Source organism: Aedes aegypti, chromosome 1 (assembly GCF_002204515.2).
Source record: "Aedes aegypti strain LVP_AGWG chromosome 1, AaegL5.0 Primary Assembly, whole genome shotgun sequence".
NCBI lineage: Eukaryota > Metazoa > Arthropoda > Insecta > Diptera > Culicidae > Aedes > Aedes aegypti.
Genome location: NC_035107.1, coordinates 207,182,150 through 207,204,028, shown reverse-complemented (window position 1 = coordinate 207,204,028; position 21,879 = coordinate 207,182,150). Strand labels below are relative to the sequence as shown.

The window sequence follows — 21,879 nt, the reverse complement described above, 5'->3', positions numbered from 1 at the left end:
TATATTTGATGCATATGCTGCGATTTTCCGTTAGCTTGTAGACGGTTTCTACATCTAATACATCAGCGTGTATCTGCTTCACGAACTCGGCAATCTAATTCCATGACGGTCGTGGGGCATCGATCGAGAAACGAAACTCGACCGTGTTGATAAAAATCTCGCACATGCTGAACGATGTTGTGTATCTATTTGCACAGCAAGACAGCAAATCGCGAACTGGAGGAGAACAGTCAACTCAAGAGAACAATAGCACCGAAAACAGTGATCCGGTTGTATAACAAATCCAGTATGCTCTTCGTAAATTAGGTTGGACATCATTTCCACTTCCACCCTACAAAGCACGCTGCATGCTTATTGACATACAAACTTTGAAAGAGCGGCGTGAAATCGCAAGAGTTTGATTTGTAAATGATATCGTTTCGCAACGTATTGATTCAACAGAAATCTTATCAAAATTAAATTTCTACGCTCCTTCTAGGCAACTACGAAATCGTAACTTATTCTTGACAAATCATCATCGAACAAATTATGCCAAAAACGGGCCTCTAAATCAAATGATGGCCATTTACAATCAACATTGCGAATTTATTGACTTTACCATGTCTCGGCAAAATCTAAAAACATACTTCAAATCCATTAGAAATCGCAACACATAAAATAAAACAAAATGAAATTAACATTACTTACACTACACATTTTTTTTTTCAATATTTTTTATAAATTTCATAATTTTAGTATTAAGAAATAAAACAAAAATATGTATATGTAAAATGTACTAGTCTACGTCGTTTGACGAAATAAATAAATAAATAAATAAATAAATAAGTAGAGCTGACCTGCAGACGCGTACGTTGTTTACGACGGGCAGCGAGCAACTGATCTTCTTCTTCTTGACATTACGTCCTCACTGAGACAGGGCCTGCTTCTCAGCTTAGTTTCAATGAGCACTTCCACGAGGGACGAATGACCTTCGGGTTAAAGTCCCTCTCAAACAACAACAACAACAACTTCCACAGTTATTAACTAAGAAGTTTCTACGCCAAAAGTTGCCATTTTTGCATGCGTATATCGTATGGCAAGTACGCCCAGGGAAGTCAAGAAAATTTCCATTACGAAAAAAATCTGGACCGACCGTGAATCGAATCCACGCCTTCAGCATGGCTTTGCTTTGTAGCTGCGGACTCTAACCACTCGGCTCAGGAAAGCCCCTCTAATAATTAATTTTGCAACTCTCAGCTTGATTTTTCCCGAATCTCAGCAAATGATCATAATGCTTGATAAGAACTCGTCATTAACTCTATTTCTCGGTGCATGGCGGTGCCAGTCTTGATAAAAAAGTTGACATTACATTTCCACCGTGATAACATTGATAGTAAGAAGTTATTTAGAAAAACTTCCACTTTTTTCACTTAGAACCTTCTTCATTATTAAAACGTGTGGTCATCAAAATTGCGCTCTATGTTCAAAAAATCTCTAAAATAAACCCACCCGAAAGGATCCTCAACCGTATTCATAATCTGCTACTTTTGATATGGTCTGGTTTTAAAGCACATTTGCGCTCTAGAACAGTCGCAAATGACCACTGGAAGTAATACCACGCTTGTACTGTGTAGAACAAGTGTGCTTTTCAGATGGCGCATATAATCAGTACATGTTTCTGCTTTTAAATCAGAAGCTGAACTGAAGAAGGCTCCCAGACATTTTTTACATCATTCGTAGTAATTGCCATGCATTTTCTGATACTTTCAGAGATTAGAATGATAAAAACACAAGCATTTAAAAATTCCCGAATTTGGCAACATCCCAATTTTTGCAACAAAAATCGAGCCTTGTTGCCAAAATCGGTAAGACACTGTATTCGAAAGTTGGTTTTCTGTTATGGGGTAACTTCGATAATGGAGTATGAATCGAACAAAATTGAATGAATAACGAACATTTGTAGGGTATTGCATACCCCTAGGCGTTTAACGTTATATGGAAATTTCTGACTTAGATTACAAAAATGGTCCCAGTTTGTGAAAATGCTTTTCGCTAAGAGATTTGAGACCGTATTCAAGTTCTTTGATAACTAGGCTGTCAAAGATAAGTGGCCAACTATTCAAAACTACATCAAATATTGATCGTAGAATAGATTGCTGGTAAGCGTTTCGAAAATGCTAAAATTGTGTCATTTTTTAATATTCGTATAAAAAGCCTCAAATGTTCTGTGAATATTTCTATGCAAATCTGACCTTTCACATTTTCAAAGTTGCATATCTCAAAATTTTGACTTTCGAGTTATCTAGTTGTAGCATTAAGGGGACGAATTGTCACCTCGCTATACGAGACCGACAATTGTCACCTCACGCCAGTCGTAGAATAAACGCAGCTGTGTGATATCGACCTGATCAAATTCACCCCAGTGATCAATTTGCCCCCGGCTTACGGTACTGGAGATTGAAGATTTTTTTACTAGCGTTACCTAGCTGTTCAATCTCAATCAGACTTTTCATGGCCAGATTGCTCTTGATCAGCTGATAAGGATCTTGAGATACAAAAGAATGAAAAAAATTTTTTACTAGCACCCCGTAGTAGATGTGTTTCTAATCAGATTTTCCTCCTCAAGATAGCCGTTATTCTAGATAAAGATCTTGAGATAGAGAAGATTGAAGATTTGGTTTTACTAGCGCCACCTAGATGATGAATTCCAAAACATATTATTCACCGCCAGAAATGAGAAAATCTTTGCCGAAGACTCCAACCTTTTGGCTGATAAGGATCTTAGCATAGCATAGCATAGACTGACTGTACATGTCAATGGTTGCTACTCCGTGATTGATCGGAACTGGTAAGAATTGCACTACGATCCAAATGAATAAGGGATGGGAGTTTCCGCTTACTCTCGAAGTGCAATTTTAGCAGATCTAATATTATTGATCAATAACGGCGCCGGCCGAGTCCTTACAGTCAGTTGGGATGGGGAAGGAATGTTAGGGTGTAATGATTGTTGCTTCTAGAGACCGAGAATACCTCTGCATCTCCACAACCACCACGGGAAGGGTGTTTATTAGTGAGGGAGGAAAAGATCTGGGAGTCACCTTTGGTCGGTGATGCGATCCATGGACAAGGGGGAAATATACGACTTGTATTTAAAGCTAGTTTTGTATTTTTGTCTCGAGAATTTTTTGGAAAAAATACGTCAACATCTATAATGTCGAACAATTCAAAAGACGTTTTTATTAATGACGAAAATTGAAAATTGCATGTATATATTTTAACTTAAATGAAACAGGAATAATGCCAACACTTGTAGCGACGAACCATACACAGTTTGTTTGAAAATTACATATGAGTATTACTGTGCATTTTGTCTCGATATGGTAGAAGTTTTAGAAAATACGTCAACATTCACAATGTCGAACAATTCAAGAGATAATTTTTAATAATGTCAAAAAGAGAAAAATATATGTATATTGAAGTTGTATAAGAAAAAAGCATAATGCCGACACTTATAGTGACGAACCATACAAAGTTTGTTTTAATATTACATAAAAGTTACGCTTTCAAGAAAAAATGTGTTATCATAACTCCGGCGACGAAAACACGCGCGAATCCGTCAGCAAAATCAATCGGAAGACGCAAAACCGAACTGTCCTGCTTGGGCTTCACTAAGCACTACCCTGCAAGGTGCTCCAGAACAGGGGAAAAAATTCTCCGGCAACGAAAATACGCGCGAATCCGTCAGCAAAATCAATCGGACGACGCAAAACCGAACTCCCTTTGGCTGATAAGGATCTTGAGCGTCAATACTATTGCATATTGTTGCTGATTTGCTACGGTCAAGTTTTCAGGTTTTGAACAGCCATTTAAAATGTTATCAGCACTCTTAAAAATAATGAAAATCACTCCGGACGTAATTCACATTATGACTGAATGACACATGATGTAAGTGATGAAATTACGTAAAAATGGGTTATGAAAGATGTATTGAATGAAAAATGTAATTTTACATGATGAAGGACATGAAAACAATGCCGCTATGATTGACATTTCCCGAATCAGACACCATCCTATTTAAAATGTGACACAAATTCACGTCATTTGGCTCGCTTCTTTTATGTGCATCCAAAACACGTAAATCACATGATTTTTTGGCAGTGTGTGGAGGTGAAAAATATTGGCCCCAATGTAGATCGAAAATTGTTATCAATCAATTTTCGATCTGCCATACATTGGCGCCAATATTTTTCACCTCCACACACTGCCAAAAAATCATGTGATTTAGGATGCACATAAAAAAAGCAAGCCGAATTACGTAATTTTGTGTCGAATTTTAAATACGTTAATGTCTGATTCTGGAAATGCCGATCACAGTTACATCGCTTTCGCGTCCTTTAACATGTAAAATTACATTTTTGTTCAATACATCTTCAAGGACACGTTTTTGAGTCGTTCTATCCTTTACATTATGTGTCATTCAGTCATAACGAGAATTACGTCCACAGTAATTTTCATTATTTTTAAAAGTTCAGATAACCCTCAATCAACTGAATATCTTTGCCGAAGACACCTTGAGGTAGAGAAGATTGAATTGAAGAAAATTTGTTGCTAGCGTCACCTAGCGGATAAATTCTCAATAGGGTAACGACTGTTTATTTCGTTCATAACCGCTAATAGTTGGTACCAGCGGCAAAAAGTACAGACAACAACCTTTCGAACATTCAGTTTTTCTCAATGGCCGTCGAGCAGCGATACTGATGTTTGTATTCCACTCACCGATCGCGCTACGCTGGATTCTCAAATTTCTCAAACTTCCAACAGAAGTGCATGGAAGAATGGTAGTCGAAAGCTGTCAAAATGTATGAAAAATAATGAAAAAGGTTTATTACTAGCAATTAAGAAATTGAATCGAAAAAGTAGTGATTGGAAATCAAGCGTAATGTGAATAGATAACTTTTTGTTTTTAGTTCATCTTCCATGATGCTTTCTTTGTTTCAGGATTTCGTTTTTACTACCACCAATTATATATTTCGTCTTCAGATAGCCCTCAATCTGCTGAATGTCTTTGCCGAAGTCACCAATATTTTAGCTGGTAAGGATCTTGAGGTAGTGAAGATTGATGATTTCTTGTTACTACTCAAAAAATATCTCGTTTTACCCTTTTCGTTCCACCTCCAGACGTAAAACACTGGATCGCTAAATCCGTCAGAGACTATTGGGCCCACGAGTGGCCCCAAAATACTTTGGCTGAGCTTCGGAAGGTAAAGGGAGATACTTCTAGTAGGGAAGAGCTTCCCAGTCAGGTGAAGAACGTATAGCTAGTCAATGTGTAAAAATGCACCCTAATAAAGAAACAAAAAAAAACTTGTTACTACCCAAGTAACCATAAGCACTAACAATAAGCTCTAAATCAGCATCATAAATGCATACAGACATTATAATAGCACTACAAATACTTACGCGTCTCATACCAGCACTTACACCGCATAGAAATCTCATCATGGCGTTATTAATAATTCAAAGCCAGATACCTACAGGCATTAAATTAGCACTACATTCGCATATAGGGCATGTTCAATGCTATCCAATGTTTTTAAAGATAAACCACGTGCTTTGTGTTTGCATGTTTTGGTAAGAGGGAGCAAAATATTAATCTGCTCTCTAACACAATCGCAGATTTTATGACAGGGAAAAGTTATGGTTTCAACAATATTCATCTTCTGCGGCCGAAGGAGCAAAGAAGCAGGACTTCAAACATCAAACTATAAGGGTGTCGCATCTGCGAGACGCAAGTGAGGAATTTTCATCATCATATAAAAGGATCAAAATGTGGAAACCCAAGTAACCATGCTTTTTCCACTTTCAATCAACTTAAGGTGAAGCGGCGTGTAAGTCAAAGAATCATTAGAATCATCATTGATGTACTAGTAGTAGTGTCACCTTTCCATGTACATTTTCAAAACAAACAAACAAAAAATATATAATTTTTGTTTAGCATATTTTTATGTAAACACACGGGAAATTCAGTAATTTGACGAGTATTGAAAATCAAAATCTGCTGTTTAATCGTACATATCAAAAGAACACATTATGATTTATTTTCGAGCAACGGAACTTCTATGTTTGATGTTGAATTCATTGCATATTCCTGTTATGCATCGGCACTGTTTATGTTTGCAGGAGATGGCGGTGTTGCCAGGTGGTAGGTGACAGATTTTTCTACGAATTGTATTATGTTCGTTTTCAGAACATTTGCGGCATATTATGAAACCTTATAATTCTTCAAAAAGTTTTTTATCACAAGATAACTGATTTAATGAAATTTCCACGATGTTTGTGATCAATTCTCATTAATTGCAATGAATTTATGGAAGGCATCCTTGGCATCACTGAGCTTCACGATCGCGATGATTGTGCACGTACGGTGGTGTCGTCGTCGTCTTCGATTTGCTACAAGCGAAAAACGCCGCCATCATATTTGATTGTTGCGGTTGATAAAACTATAAAAATTTTCAGTTTCCGTTTGAAATGTGTTCCTTTAAGGAAAGTAAATGAAAGATTTGTTAAGTGAAAGTGTTGTGAACGCAATATAAAATCCAATACACTCATTTTTAATGCAGAATTACAACGGAAAAGGTAAGCACCTTCTATTTACAAGTGTAGTTGTGTGAGGCAATGAAATGCGGCACAAGTTTGGAGATTTTTTTTGGGAATATAAATCTCAAGTATATTGTCGCTGAATTGACAATGCTGTATCTGAAATTTATGATTGAATATTGGAGTTCCATCTGAAGCATTTTTCTTCGAATAAAATATCCATATAATCAGGCGATGAGCCGTTATATTTTATTGATGATGCAAATACCAATACTATCATAGCGTTATGTTAATGTTTTTGAAAGAAGCCATTTTGTGATGACGCACCAAAAGGCCTTAAATTGTACATATACAGCAGAGCTGCCAGATGATTTGAATGAAAATCTGTATATACCAGGTTAGAAAATCTGTGTCTTATACAAAAATAATCTGTGCCCATACAAAATATGTTGAAAAAAATCGATGTTCCATACAAATTAAATCTGTGTCAGAATTTAAAAAATCTGTGTAATTCAGATAGATCTGTATATATGACTAGAGGTACATAACAAAAATATAATAAAATTTTATCAGAATATGATATGCATATCTTATTATGATAAAATTTTGTTAGACACCGTTATCCACAGAATATATTGAAGCAAAAATATACCATATCGTGTTATATTTATTCTGAATATATTTCTTTTTGTTTATTTTTAACAATTTTATGATAAAATTAAATACACATCTCCATTTTAATCAACTTGAGTCTTTGAATCAAGCGAAATATATATATTTTTAATTTAAGAAGAATGAAAGAAAAATCTCTTGGGTTTGTAAAATCACCCAAGTTGTAGCAAAATTTTATGATCTTAGTTTAATTATTGACTAATTGCAAGTGATGAAAAAGTTACTTTTTGCGACTTCAAATTGCTTGTTTTATATCAAAACATACATTTTTCTGTCTATTGCACCGAATATGAAGAGTTATTAGAATTTTTGTAGGTGTAATTGATAAAAAACTGGTTATAACCATACATGGTTTTGTCTTTTGCACGGAATATCATGTTTTGTAAGAATCTTCATATAATTGATCAAAAAGATTGTAACCTAATGAGTTACCCCGTGTAATATACAGTATTATAATTTTGATACTTTTTACTGGATACTTACAACTGGACTTGATATGTTTTTGATAGATTAAAAACACATTTTGTTATGTTTATGTTACAATTCATAGAACTTTTTGTTATAAATTTAGTTATTTCAACAACATCCTGCATCAAAATTGTAACAACCTATTTTCGATAAAATCTTCATATCATAATAACATAAGCTGATATAATTTTGTTATGTACCCAGAGTCGGGATGTTAGCTCGATATACACCGTTCAGGGTAACGTATATAACTTGGACATGCATATAATTTGGACAGGCTGGTCGTTCTATGCTCATTTCCAATGAGATGGTAAGGAATCTATGTACGAGAAATCATGTATCGCATTATTAATACACTACGCTACTTATTAATGACGACCATTTTCATAACAATTACAAATTGGCTTCAAAAATATCAAAATTGTAAATTGTATCAACAGAACATCTGTGAAACCTACGAATGCAAGAGGATGTGCATTTTAAGAACATACATTAAATGCAATAATAGCGCTCAAAATTGGCATTCATGAAAAGATTAAAAGTGGCAATATGATAAAATATGTCTAAAATTAAAGCTAAGTTCATCTAAAATCTTAACATGAGTATATAAGGCATAAATCAGATGATGTCCAAAATAGATTATGGTTTTTGTTCAGTTGATATAATTTGGCCATCTGATGAAACACACTGGAATGTAGCATGCATGCATACTTGCAGGCGTATTCCATGGATCTGATAATATTTGCTTGCAATCAGGCTTACCAAATGTACCGCCTCACGACAGTATTTCGACGGCTGTCATCAACTTCTTCCCACGACAGCCTTTTGAATGAACTATCCATGACAGCCTACCATGAGGTGGTCATGTGACATGCAACGATGCTGTCTTGTACAGCACACAGCAGTTCAATCACATTGCCTGTACTGCGTTCGTTTGCCGATGACAAGCGCGGTTGTTCATTCATAACATGTCTTTTACACCCAAGCGTCGTACTGGCAAAATGAATATGCAGTCGGGGCCCCTCGCGTTCTGTTTTCGAGCAATGTCATACGTCACGCTTAAACTTTTTTACTCGTATTTTTTGAATCTTCAAATTGTTTGCTCTGCGTTCACTAGACTATGCACTCACAAGATAAACATAGTTTTAAACATAATCATATTATTAATGATTTTCAAATCAATCTACTCAAATTACGTTCATATTCACACTTTTGTACAATATTGTAATCTTATGTGCAAAATGTTTAGCGTGAATCTCAAATTTCATGACAGCCCACGACAGCATTCTCGCGACAGCTGCATCAAGTAGCCGAAGACTGTCACAGCCATTGGGTGGCTGTAATGTGAAACAGTTCGTACGGCTCGCTACGGCATGATCACGGATGCTGTCAGCTGAGATCGTTAGGCAACGACTGTTTCTATACAGCCAACATTCATGCGTGTGTGTCTGGTTGCCATTACTTTCCATGTTTGATGCGAAACGTACAGCAGCAAGAGGCAGTGAAAATACACAGCGACTGTCGGCTCGGTGTTTTCGGCTGCTGTCGTGTCGAGGCTGTACATTTGGAAAGCCTGCTTGCAATACATTAAATTATTGATTATCACTAATATAATGGCTATTGAAATAACTCCCCTGTCCAAATTACATTCACATGAGAATGTCCAAAATGTATATTTGGTGTCCGAAATGTATAACAGACAAGCCGCTGAAAAACGCTATTTTGGAAGCTAATGCTACAGTTTGTTAGCTTTTGCTCCTCAGAAACTAAATGTGCAATGAAACATTAGGCATATAAGTAACATTACGTAATAAAAGATTAGTATATAATGTAGTTATTCGATCGCCGTTTCCAGACATAAGCCTAAGCCTGTCCAAAATACATAATTTACCATATATGCATAAATTGCAGCTTGTGCGGCGTGGTTACTTGGGAATCATCGTAAACAGGGCAAAAAAAACTCAAAAATAAATAAATCTGATACAGAGAAGTACTTTTTGTATCATCTCATTATACTTTTGCATATTATTTGAGGTTTCCATTTTCATTCATTCATTTATTTACCTCGTGTACCAGCTGCTTGGCCACGCTCGCGAAAGCTCTCTGGTTGCGTGCACGAAAGCACAAAAAATGCCTCGAATACCGTAAATTTGGGCGATCAGTATGTGAAATTGATCACCGTGTCACACAATTTTATTCTTACTAATATATCATTGAAATCAATGAACCTTATAGTAAATGAATGAAGCATATTCAGATTCAGGGAGTTCATATTACGTAAGTATAGTAGTTTTCGAAACTAACAATAATCTTATTGACAATTAATCAATTTCACCCCGAAATGGAATTCCCCGATTTTTCATTTTAGAGATAATTTTTAGCACTAAAATCACATTTGTTAGAAAATTGCGGTACATGAGCCAATGAAACTCATCATCGTACTTGTTTACCTGCATAAAGTTGTTTGGAATTGACAACAGTATAGAAAACAGATCAGAAAACCGTAAACAATAATCAATTTCTCCCGAAATTACGGTACCATACAATTACGCCCTTTCTAACATTATAATGACATTATATACGTATATAAACCTGTCATGCATCAAATGACTACCAAATATGCAAATATAATGCTGTTATTATGTCGCATTATCGTGCTTACTGGTAACTTTTGAAGCGTCATCTAGCGGATTTATTTCCAATCAGATAGCTTTGCCGAAGACGCCAATCTTCTAGCTGATAAGGAACTTGAGATATAGACGATTTAAGGAAATTTATCACTGGCGCCTCCTAGCGGATTAATTTCCAATCAGACTTTTTACCACCAGACAGCCCTTGATCCGCTGAACAGCTTTGCCGAGGACACCAATCTTCTAGTTGATAAGGATCTTGAGATATAGACGATTGAAGAAAATTTGTCGCTAGCGCCACCTAGCGGATGAATACCCAATCGGATTTTTCATCGCCAGATAGCTCTTGGTCTGATGAATAACTTTGCCGAAGACACCAACCTTCTAACTTATTTAGATGTTGAGATATTCATTTGAGGCCGATTTCGGACCCATGGTATTTACGCTGTTGCCTCACCCAAGGATTGTAAGGCCAACTAACCGAATTCACTTCAAAATGTATTTCAAATCAATTGATCGGAGACCAGTAGCTCCTAATTGTGGACATTTAAATTTCCTGATTCGTCTCGGGCTTATAAGGGTTAAACTTATAAACTTTTTTGTTTTAAGTTCACGAAGCTAACAGAAAAAAGACGAATTAGTAAACTTTTCACAAAGAAAACCCATGAAGATTTACTGGCTTAAAATATAATATAGATAGGATACAAAGAATTCTCAAGTATCATAATTTTATCTCCCGTTTGTCGGGAAATCAAACAACGGGAAAATTGGAAACTCATTTTTCCGTTACTTTCGTCGCAGAAAAATGAAAAGAGTCGGTCAAGAACTGGCGCGCAGGTGAGCCACTGTAATCGTTTCACAAATTTTATTGTAAAGTTATATAAATCTACCTCCAATGTGGAGGGGCCATGGCCCCCTCTAAAACTGATCTCTATTTACGCCTTGTTCGCCTAGTCAACGCTATTTACGTTCGAGTCGAATATTTTTTCCACTTTAAGATAAACTTCATTCTATTTAAGCAATTTAATTGGACTTTATGTGAATTTGAGTTCGGTCAATTACCGTTTTGACTCATATTCCGAACACTTAAGGCCAACAGTGATTTCAAATGCATCTGATAGGCATAAATTAGCTATATTTGTGAAAATTTTAAATTCTCCGCAAAGTCTAACCGTTAGCCGTTGGGTATGCTGATAAAATTGTTTGTTTATCTTGTTTAATACTGTTTTTTTTTATCTAAAAATATGGAACAACATTTTGATGCAAATGCCGAACACTTAATGCAGACATGAATGAACTGTCTCATATTCCGAACACCTTGATTCAAATTCCGATCAGCACGAATAAATCGTATTCAAATGAGTACCCAGACAACCAAAATGTAAGTATAACTAAATCACATGGAGGCTTTGTATGTGCAACATTTCACTTATAAGATGTTGCGAAAAGGCCTTGTACGTACAAAAGTGGAGGCGATATGCGTGCATATATTATATGATGAATAATAACATACAATTCGACTTAACATATGATAACAAATGTTAATTTGACAGCTGCTACGGATTGATTCGATTTACTTTGTATGAGTGTACGGGACGAAACAAAATGTACAAATGAACTCAGAAAAGAAGTGTTTTATGCGAGGAACCTCATCAATCTTACGAGTTTATCCACGGTGTTTTGCGGGTTTGATGTAATTACCGTTAAGTCACCAGTCACCGTGCGGCCTCCATTCACCGTGCACATATACAAATTCCTACAGAATAATCATACAATTTTTACAAATTATTCTTTTGTCAGCAAAATAAGATAAAACTGATGAAATGAAGTAGTTTTTGTCACAAAGCATTTTGAAAAACCTAGTTTATGTAGTCAAAATCATGTGAATTCTGTTTGATAATGATATTTTTCAACACTCTTAGTAGAAACGCCTATAAATCACATTTTTTCATTTTAACGATAGAGTCTGATTTTTTTTTTAAATTCAACAAGTTTTCACTGTGGATACTATTAGTAAGATGTATTTCATCGTATGAGCAATAAGATGTTATGCAAATTAGAATTTTTTTAGTTTGTTGCAGTCGAAACCCAAATGCACGGTGAATGGACCCTTTTCAATATATATGGTTCCTATTACCGTTCATTAGTGTAAAAGGCATGAAACTATACGCCAATATTAGATTTATTGTTATGTTGTCATTGAACTACTTCATATTTAGTTTTTGAGTGAATATGGAATGGTTTGGACAATACAGTCAAGCCTCCTATAACGGTTTTAATGAAAAAATAATGATTTAGATAAATTTAATTTGTTTATGGTTTTTATTGCAAATGATGATTTGAATACTCTTAAAAATAAGTGCGCACACTACTAGCAACATAGTTGCACCATCAACAACGTTTCTTGGAGATACAAAATTAAATCATGACGAAAACTATACGCACGGTGAATGGTGCACTAGTGTGCACGGTAGATGGTGACAAAGAACGGTACGAGGCGACCTTAACATTACATTTTCAAACATAATTTTTAAGTATTTTTTATTATGCATCACTAGTTTTAGATTTTTCCCTGAATTATTATATAATTGCACGCTACGTAGTGGTATTCTAGTGCGCTTCAAATTATTTGAAAAAGTTATATAATTTTTTGAAGTGCAAATTTTTCTTAAATGCACGGTGAATGGTAGCTTGACGGTAGTATGAATAAACGAGTTGTAACGTGAACTTTCATGCGATTTCTGGTTGTCTGGGTAATTTCGCAAATCAATTTATCTGAGCTGGTTTTACAGGTCTCGAACTGGAGAATCATCACTTTTCCCGAGGTATAAAATAAATTGAAAGTCGTTTAAATTGAATTACAAATGACTGTCATTTCCTGGTTATTTGATGACATATTTCAGTGAAACATTTCAACCAAATCGCCATACAAAAACCGAATGTTCAGAATATGAGTCTGTTCGGAATTTGAGACAAAACGGTATTTAAAAAGTGAGCAGCTTAAGCGAAAATAAAATTTTGTTTGCATGGGTGGCCCTAATTCATCCGAAAACTACTAGGGGGAGATCCCCAGTACTGCACAGTACCCAATACATGACAAAGTCGAAAATTGAGAAATCATGGTCCGATCAAGATGGTGTATTAGAATAAAAGAAAGCTATTGTGAAGAGTAATGTTTGCGAAGAACAACACATCCTTAAAATATGCATGCCTTTTTGAAAAAGTAGAGATGTTTGAAATTCGTTAAAAAGTAGACGTATCGCATTTAAGGCCTAATTAGTAATTATTTTAAATATAGAAAAGAAATATGGATCACGAAGGCATGATTGAATATAATCATAATTCAAAAGTATGAATGTATTTTGTACCTTTAAGCTAAATATGGACAAACTATAATTTTGGTCAAGCACATCCTGTCCCCCAGTTTCGGACAGCTTGATTTGTTATATGATACCTACATTTGTAGTTTTTGCACCAGTGTCTCAAAATACATAAATTTTTCATGGATTTCGTCAATCATAGTATCAAACATGCAATGAAAATAAAAAGAGTAAACATGCAGAACAACTTCGTAAAATGTGTTATTTGTCTTCATATATGAGAGAGGTTTATGATAGACATCTCGCAATCTAAATAAAACTCAAATTGATATTGCAAATGCATTAAATTCAATTACTGAAGTAAAAACATTCCATTATGTACAAATTTTTAGAAATCGAGCCATTTCCAAATTGTGTCCGGTATTGGGAGCCACCTTTTATGATTGGCCAACGCGGTTCATGAATACATCATCAAAATGGAATGTCGAATTTCATATATATAGTTTCAAATTTATTTTTCTACGCTTCAAAAATGGATAAGGTCACACACAGGTCAAACCAATATTTTTCTAATCATCAATTTAGTAGCTTAAGTACTGGGGAATCACCCCCTATATCTCAACACTTGTTATGCATGAAGAATGTAGAAGATGTCCCAATTAAGTTGGTATGGATGCTCGGCGAAAAATCAGAATTAAGCAAACAACACTGTGACAAAGGCCACTGTTTGGCTTTCTAAGTGTCCGGTAATTCGAAACAGCACGGTACAACGTACATTATATTTACAGTATTTTCATTCATATACGCATGCGCCTTCTAATTACATTGCGCACAAACTTGAATGCAACCTTCCATCCCACCCCAACCTAAGTTTCGTTATCCTAGGTTATGTCGGGCATTGAAATCACTCAAAATACGCAAACGCATCTAGCCTAGGAGGCCGACAGAATGCGTACGATGCAAATGAACACGCATCTCCCGCTCCTGAGTAAGCAAGTCACAACCGTTTCAACGTACGAAGTCCGACGATCCCGCGAAGTAGACTATTTTTATCCGCGATCCCGTCGTCTGCGTTTATTTTCGAACCGACGACCAGATGATGCTCCCGAAGCTTCTACTGATTTTATTGGGCGCCAAGTTCGTCGTCGCTTTCAGCTGCATTCTCACCTGAAACACCGTTATGGGCATTTCAAAATCGGCCCCTCCGGTAATCCGGAAACCGAGGGCGTTTTCACCACTTCCATTTCCGCTACCCGAGGTACTGCTGGTTGAAGCGATCGTCAGCACTGGAATATTGCGTTTTTCAATCACAAATTCGGGCATTTTTCTAATGTCCCCTCACACCAATGAAAGTGATTACGTAGTCGATTCTGCGGATGGTTCGTCTGTTTCTCGAATGAAAGCACAAAATTCTACTAATTGGATCTTTTGAACACTCAAACAATACACAGAGGTGAACAACCTACGTCTGGAAGTAGCGTTCTCAAGTCAAATTGTCACTGTGATTCGAACCAGATAAGGAACCAACTCCGTTGGAGTGCAACCGCGATACGTGTCCTAACCGTCCCGTATGCAAAGAATATCTGATCTTCGTCGTGCGTTTGGTTGTTAGTACAGAGCTGCAGCTGCACTCGTTTCGCGGTTCGGTGCCTCGTGTCGCTCCTAAACGGGGACAACGTGCTGCCTTGTGTCTCACCACTTGCAACGATGGCTTCAATTCACTATCGATCGCGTTAAATTTAGAAACTGATGCAGTCTAGTCCACGTCACTTGTTGCCTCTCTTTCTCCCTGATTCCTAAACAGCTCAATTTTCATGGGGATACTATCGGGTTATTAAAAAGCACTAGGTTTACAAAACACTGTTTATTTGGAAAATAAATGGTAAATATGTTTTGGTATTTACATGTAAATATCAAACATTGCGCGAATGTTTCTGTCACTTAAATCTAGATGAGCTCAACTCCGACGAACTTCGTTCATCTTACTCTGCAGTATCTTCTTGCACGTCTGGCACAGTTTCGGGTTCCAGCACATCGGTACTCACATCTTCTGTTAGTAGGTCATCTTGTTGCTGCATCAGTTCCTCAATATACTGATCCGCTTCAGCTTCTGCTTCGTCTTTCTGCGCTTCTGCATCCTGTAGCCGTTTCTGCTCGGCCTCAAACCGAGCATAGAAAGCCTCCTCCTCGGCTTTGCGTTCCTCTTCGGCCCTTCGCTCGTCCTCCAGACGCTGCTCCTCAGCTCTTCTCTCAGCCTCAGCCTTTTCCCGCTCCAAGTGTTTCTTGTATTCAGCTTCTGAAACGCGCATACTCAGTTCCCGGTCGCGCTTCTCCTCCGCCACACTTGGCACCATGTAGCAATTGGATTCCCTGAAAAGTAAGAAAAGCAAAATTTGGTCAACCGACGCCTAACTTTATGCAAAATCGAAAAGCTATTGTCTGGCAACAATGTAGTTCTATTTTCACTCATTCGCGAGGAAACGTTGCCAAACACTCTCTCTTCAGCTGTTGTCGCTTCCGCCTTCGTTACCGCATCTAGGGTTATTTTCAAGCCAATCTTTGTCGTCTGCAGTCATCTTCGTGTCGCCGGAGTCATCAACCACTGCGATAATACTTACTTGTATACTACTTTCTTGCGATCATTCCAAGGCCACAATCCATTCCATTTTCCTGGCTAAAAAATGGGAAAATTCGTTAGTTAACAAAGTCATCGAAACATTGCGAATTTTAACTCACATTTCGGTTGGCACGCATGCGGGCCTCCCAGTCCAACATGGCACGCTCAGCATCGCTCACTGAAGAGAAGAAACCATCTATCGATCAACAAGTGTGGAACACTGTTCCGCCAGAGGACACAGACAAAAGGGATGGGATAGGATATGACGGGATGAGATAGTCTCGAGGGTCGGATGAGAGAGAAAGAGAGAACACACAACTTGTCAGCGTCATCAATCACGTTTTCTAGGTCCTTATGGAATTCAATCAACAATGGCTCGTCTAAAATGATGTGTGATTGCCGACACATAGATGAGCGATGCCTTCCCAGAGCATCTTCTACTTACAAGGTTTGAACCAATAGTCTACGGTCATCTCATCTTCACTTTCCTCTTCCACATCGCTGTAATGCGAAAAAAAAACTTGATCAATCACCGTACTCTTGCTATCGATCACTCAAATAACCTACCCTCGCACAAAAATTTTCACCGTTCGTCCAGATTCTGCGATCAGTTCCTGTGCTTGCCCCAAGGTAAGTTTTTCCGCTGAAGTATCGTTAATCTTAGTTATGACATCGTTGACTCGAATACCGGCCCTTCTCGCCAAGCCTTCACGCTTGACCATGATCACCGTCAACGGTTCATATTGATCGCTACCTCCGGTCACTTCAAAACCCCACAGATTATCCACAAAGGACATAACCCGCTTATCCAGATCCGTCGTCCCACTAACCCGCACATGATACTGGCAGTTCTTGAACGCCTCGATCGGTGGCAGTGCCATCTCCTGTGCATCTACTGGAATATCCATCTTGCTCTACAATACTCCGTTCACAACCCACTAACCCACTTGCGCGTTGACGCTTCTTCTACTTCACTAACCGTACTGAAACCTCCTTCTGCAATGCTCGCGGTAAATCAATTAAAATTTACCAAACAATTGAAAAGGGCTTTAAAATACCTATTACTCAATGTCAGCCGACACGACGGCGGCTAAGACGAAGACCACTTCGATGAATCGTCGTCCAATCGTCCCGAACTCGGCACATCCGGCCGGATGCCGATCAAATTTCATACGAAGATTATACCCATCATTATCTAACTGCACGGTGTTTTGATCGACTTTCAATGCAACCATCGGTCAACGACGCGCAAGAGCTCTGCACCCAACCCCTCAACATCCAAAGGACCGATGAACTAATTGCGATCTCGATCGGTTCGAAGCTCTAACACGATCGACAAATGATAAAAATAATCGTCAACAGCAGCAGTAGCTGAGTTAGTCACATTACCAACAAAATCTGCTCGATTGAGTATCAGGAAAGAGTTCTCTACTGCTACTGCAGGTGTACAGAAATAGCTCATCCGCTCAGAAGTTTCGCGATTAAGAAAATGACACTTCCTTCCTGTTGGGAGGAAATTTCATAATAGAACCAAATTATGTTGTGATTGAAACGCCTAAAGGTAGGCAATTCAATTGCACGGTCTGACTTTTTGGCACAACCGCAAGATCAACCGTTGTCGGCTTCAAGATGGTAAAGATCGAGGTTGATCATGGCGCCACTAGTGTCTACGCACTTGTGCCATTGTCTCTGAGTGTGTTTCACTGTTGGTTTTCTACACACATCCATGCGAATATATGGGTTTTCATAAACCAAACTGAGTGTATGCTTCCCAACGCTTAATACTTATCCTCTGTGTTAGATCATGGCAATGTCTGGCAAAGTCCACATTGTTAAGTTTTCACTGCAAGCAAGGCTGCATTGGTTCTATATAGTCAGGGATCGGCATAAGATCCTTTGATCTGATAGAAACATATGTGAATAGCAGAAAGCTGTCAGTTTGATTGAGACAAACAACTCAAACAACTATTTATAAGACATGTAGCGATTCACTTATTTCTTCTTCTTTTTGGAATTACGTCCGCACTGGGGGAGAGCCTTCTTCTCAGCTTAGTGTTCAATGAGCACTTCTACAGTAATTAACTGAGAGCTTTCTTTGCCAAAGTTGCCATTTTCGCATTCGTATCTCGTGTGGCAGGTACGATGATACTCTATGCCCAGGGAAATCAAGGAAATTTCTATTATAATAAAGAAGATCTGTAATCGAGTAACTGACACTGAAGAAGACTGCAATTGGTAGTCGAAATACGCGTATCTGTCAAAGATAAGCATTTAGGAGCGGAATTAAAAGGTACACGGTACTCCATCTACTTTAAAGTTTCTCTATTTGAGATTCTGCTCAGAGGATTCGAACATTCATTAAAGAGAAAGAAGATCTTGCTAGCTGAGAATTGTCAAATATGCAGAAATAAAGAAAGCTTCTATTCAATATAGGTATTGAGTCATATCGTATGATATTTCCAGGATCGAAATTAAATCAAATTAATTGCTGATTGTTTAGCAATATGCACGCGAATGAGCACATCTGAAAATTGCTGGTTATCCAGCAAATCAGCTGTCAAAACAGATTTCTGTAATTCCAGCAAACTTTATTTTGCTGAATGAATTGTTGGATTTACACCACAAAAAAATCAGCAAAAGTTTTCTGGTTTCCAGCAATAATAATTTGGTGTGTAAAACGCTTCCTTCACGTCATCGGGTTTGTCATTTGTCGGTGCTTAAACGTTGATCAGGCTGTTGATCAGTTGAAAAACTTGCCCCGTATCCTCAATACGCAGATCCGCTCGTTGATCGGCTTCCACGTAAAAACGCGCTCCATCTGCTTCCCGATCACTAAGAAGCCGACTCCGTGTTCAGCATTATCGCCACCGCTGTGGAAGATGTTGTATATGATTGCGGTGTTAGCGACGAGATCTAGCGCTCTGAATTCATGTTCTCCAAATCTTAGCCAAAGCACTTCCTGAATAGCAGCCACGCACACACCAACTTTTCGCAATTCACGAGCCAAAAAGCTCACTCGTCCAGGTTCATTTGAGGTCCTGACGCTCCAGGTACCAAATTTCCAATCATAGTCCTTATTTCGTTGCCAGGTCGGCTGCCGAAAATAACGTTTGTTCTTCTTTTTTCTCTATTTTTCCTGGTGGATAATGAATTCGGTATGGTACCTTACCGGGGTCGCACTACCTACATCACGTTGATGGGACTGCCGTCTTAGGTGTAGCTGACGTGATACAGCATTTCATACTCAGCCGCTAGATGCCAGAACAGACGCTGTTTGAGCCGCACCATCTGGTGTACAGACGATCGGAACGTACCTCCTCACTCTAGCTGATGTCCGAAGGACAACAGTGAGATGGTAACCTGTAATGACCAGAGCTGTGTTGGTCGCTCCTTCCTGCCCAGACACACTAGCGGATCCATATCGCATCCCTCTTAAACAACTAAGGCCCCAAGCACAATGTGAACGACAACGCGGTACAACGGCAAAACGACATGCCCATCTTGATCAACACTTTACTTATCATTCCAGTGTTGACTAAATCCTTTTCAACATTGACTTGACAAGTAGAGTGTAGCTCAATATGGGCTTGCCGTTTTGCCGTTGTACCGTGCTGCCGCTCACATTGTGCTTGGGGCTTAACAACTGGTAGCGGATCGGTCTTAGCAGCTATAACAGGACGATACACAATCCAAAAAGCAATCTCTATTTCAAGTAACGATAGCAAAAATCACGTCGTTTTCTAATATTTTCCAAGCTAAACGATCACTCCGACATCAGTTCAGAGTGTATGACTGACAGCCGAACGGAACGAACGCGATGATGCCTGTCACGTGATACCAGAGAGTCAGTTTTGTGAACATTTTTGTGACGAATGGATGTGCCGGTTTGAATCCGGTGTTTTCATTATCAATTATTCGGCCGATGGTGGAAAGGTTGGTAAATGGCTGGGCATGGCGTACCATTGGTACCTCGCGTACCTGAAGGAATAAAATAGACCCCTTTGTGCGGTCCTTAGCCTCTTGCCCAGCAACTCCTATCCCTACCTCCTCGCGGTACTGGCCGGGGTACGAGTAACCTTAGGGAAGATCGGGTAACCAACCCCCGGTGGGAGCTTTGGTCGTATGCTGACAGGGAAGGGGGGGTTTGCTTTTGCTTTTGCTTCTGCAAACCTTGAGCGTCTGTACTCCATGTTAGGAGCGGCTCACAACAGCGTCTGTTCCCCATGTCAGGGGCGGCTGATCATCGTCCGAGTGCCAGAGAAGGACTCTAAGCTAAACTGCGCACTATGGTCCTCCGAACATTTAGGGGGAATGGTCCTCCGGAAATCTAGGGGGTTGGTGTCAGGCCCTGCAAGCCAGCCGTAAAAAAATCAAGCAACGAATAATCAACGAGAGAATACGAACCGGGACAATCGGCGAAGACCACAGCGACGTAAAGGGACTAGCGATTGGAAGCTCGGTACGTGGAACTGTAAATCTCTCAACTTCATCGGGAGCACACGCATACTCGCCGACGTGCTGAAGGACCGTGGATTCGGCATCGTAGCGTTGCAGGAAGTGTGTTGGAAGGGATCAATGGTGCGAACGTTTAGAGGTAACCATACCATCTACCAGAGCTGCGGCAATACACATGAGCTGGGAACAGCTTTTATAGTGATGGGTGATATGCAGAGGCGCGTGATCGGGTGGTGGCCGATCAATGAGAGAATGTGCAAGTTGAGGATCAAAGGCCGGTTCTTCAACTTCAGCATAATAAACGTGCACAGCCCTCACTCCGGAAGCACTGATGATGATAAAGACGCTTTTTACGCGCAGCTTGAACGCGAGTACGACAGTTGCCCAAGCCACGACGTCAAAATCATCATAGGAGATCTAAACGCTCAGGTTGGCCAGGAGGAGGAATTCAGACCGACGATTGGAAAGTTCAGCGCCCACCGGCTGACGAACGAAAACGGCCTACGACTAATTGATTTTGCCGCCTCCAAGAATATGGCCATTCGTAGCACCTACTTCCAGCACAGCCTTCCGTACCGATACACCTGGAGATCACCACAGCAGACAGAATCGCAAATCGACCACGTTCTGATTGATGGTCGGCACTTCTCCGACATTATCGACGTCAGGACCTATCGTGGCGCTAACATCGACTCGGACCACTATCTGGTGGTGGTCAAACTGCGCCCAAAACTCTCCGTCGTTAACAACGTACGGTACCGACGGCCGCCCCGGTATGACCTAGAGCGGCTCAAGCAACCGGATGTCGCAGCGGCATACGCGCAGCAACTCGAGGCTGCACTACCGGAAGAGGGTGAGCTGGACGAAGCCCCTCTTGAGGACTGCTGGAGAACAGTAAAAGCAGCCATCAACGATGCAGCTGAGAGCAACGTCGGGTACGTGGAACGGAGTCGACGGAACGATTGGTTCGACGAGGAGTGCCAGGAGGTTTTGAAGGAGAAGAATGCAGCGCGGGCGGTCATGCTGCAGCAAGGGACCCGGCAGAACGTGGAACGCTATAAACGGAAACGGCAACAGCAGACCCGCCTCTTTCGGGAGAAAAAACGCCGCCTGGAGGAGACGGAGTGCGAGGAGATGGAAC

The 21,879-nt window shown here is 39.2% G+C and overlaps 2 protein-coding genes across 3 annotated transcripts in view; both read right to left on the bottom strand.

Moving 5' to 3' along the window:
- Window positions 1–15,246, bottom strand: part of LOC5572585 (PDZ and LIM domain protein 7) — a 46,564-nt gene extending 31,318 nt beyond the window's left edge. The window contains exons 1-2 of one of the 2 annotated variants that reach the window (XM_021857373.1): window positions 15,133–15,246; window positions 14,834–15,051 (exon numbers count right to left, since the gene is read on the bottom strand). In XM_021857373.1, the coding sequence (XP_021713065.1) occupies window positions 14,834–14,989 (156 nt within the window). In that variant the 5' untranslated portion in view covers window positions 14,990–15,051; window positions 15,133–15,246. Of the gene's footprint in view, window positions 1–14,833 lie in introns of both variants that reach the window. The other variant, XM_021857372.1, reaches the window with a different exon arrangement.
- A 269-nt stretch (window positions 15,247–15,515) lies between these two features.
- LOC5572579 (stress response protein NST1) lies at window positions 15,516–17,318 on the bottom strand. Its single transcript, XM_001654044.2, has 5 exons — window positions 16,851–17,318; window positions 16,729–16,784; window positions 16,403–16,479; window positions 16,285–16,340; window positions 15,516–16,036 (listed from the first exon to the last, which is right to left on the bottom strand). The coding sequence occupies exons 1-5, from the start codon at window positions 17,189–17,191 to the stop codon at window positions 15,649–15,651; spliced, it is 918 nt and encodes a 305-aa protein (XP_001654094.2). The 5' UTR covers window positions 17,192–17,318; the 3' UTR covers window positions 15,516–15,648.
- Window positions 17,319–21,879: the final 4,561 nt, after the last annotated feature.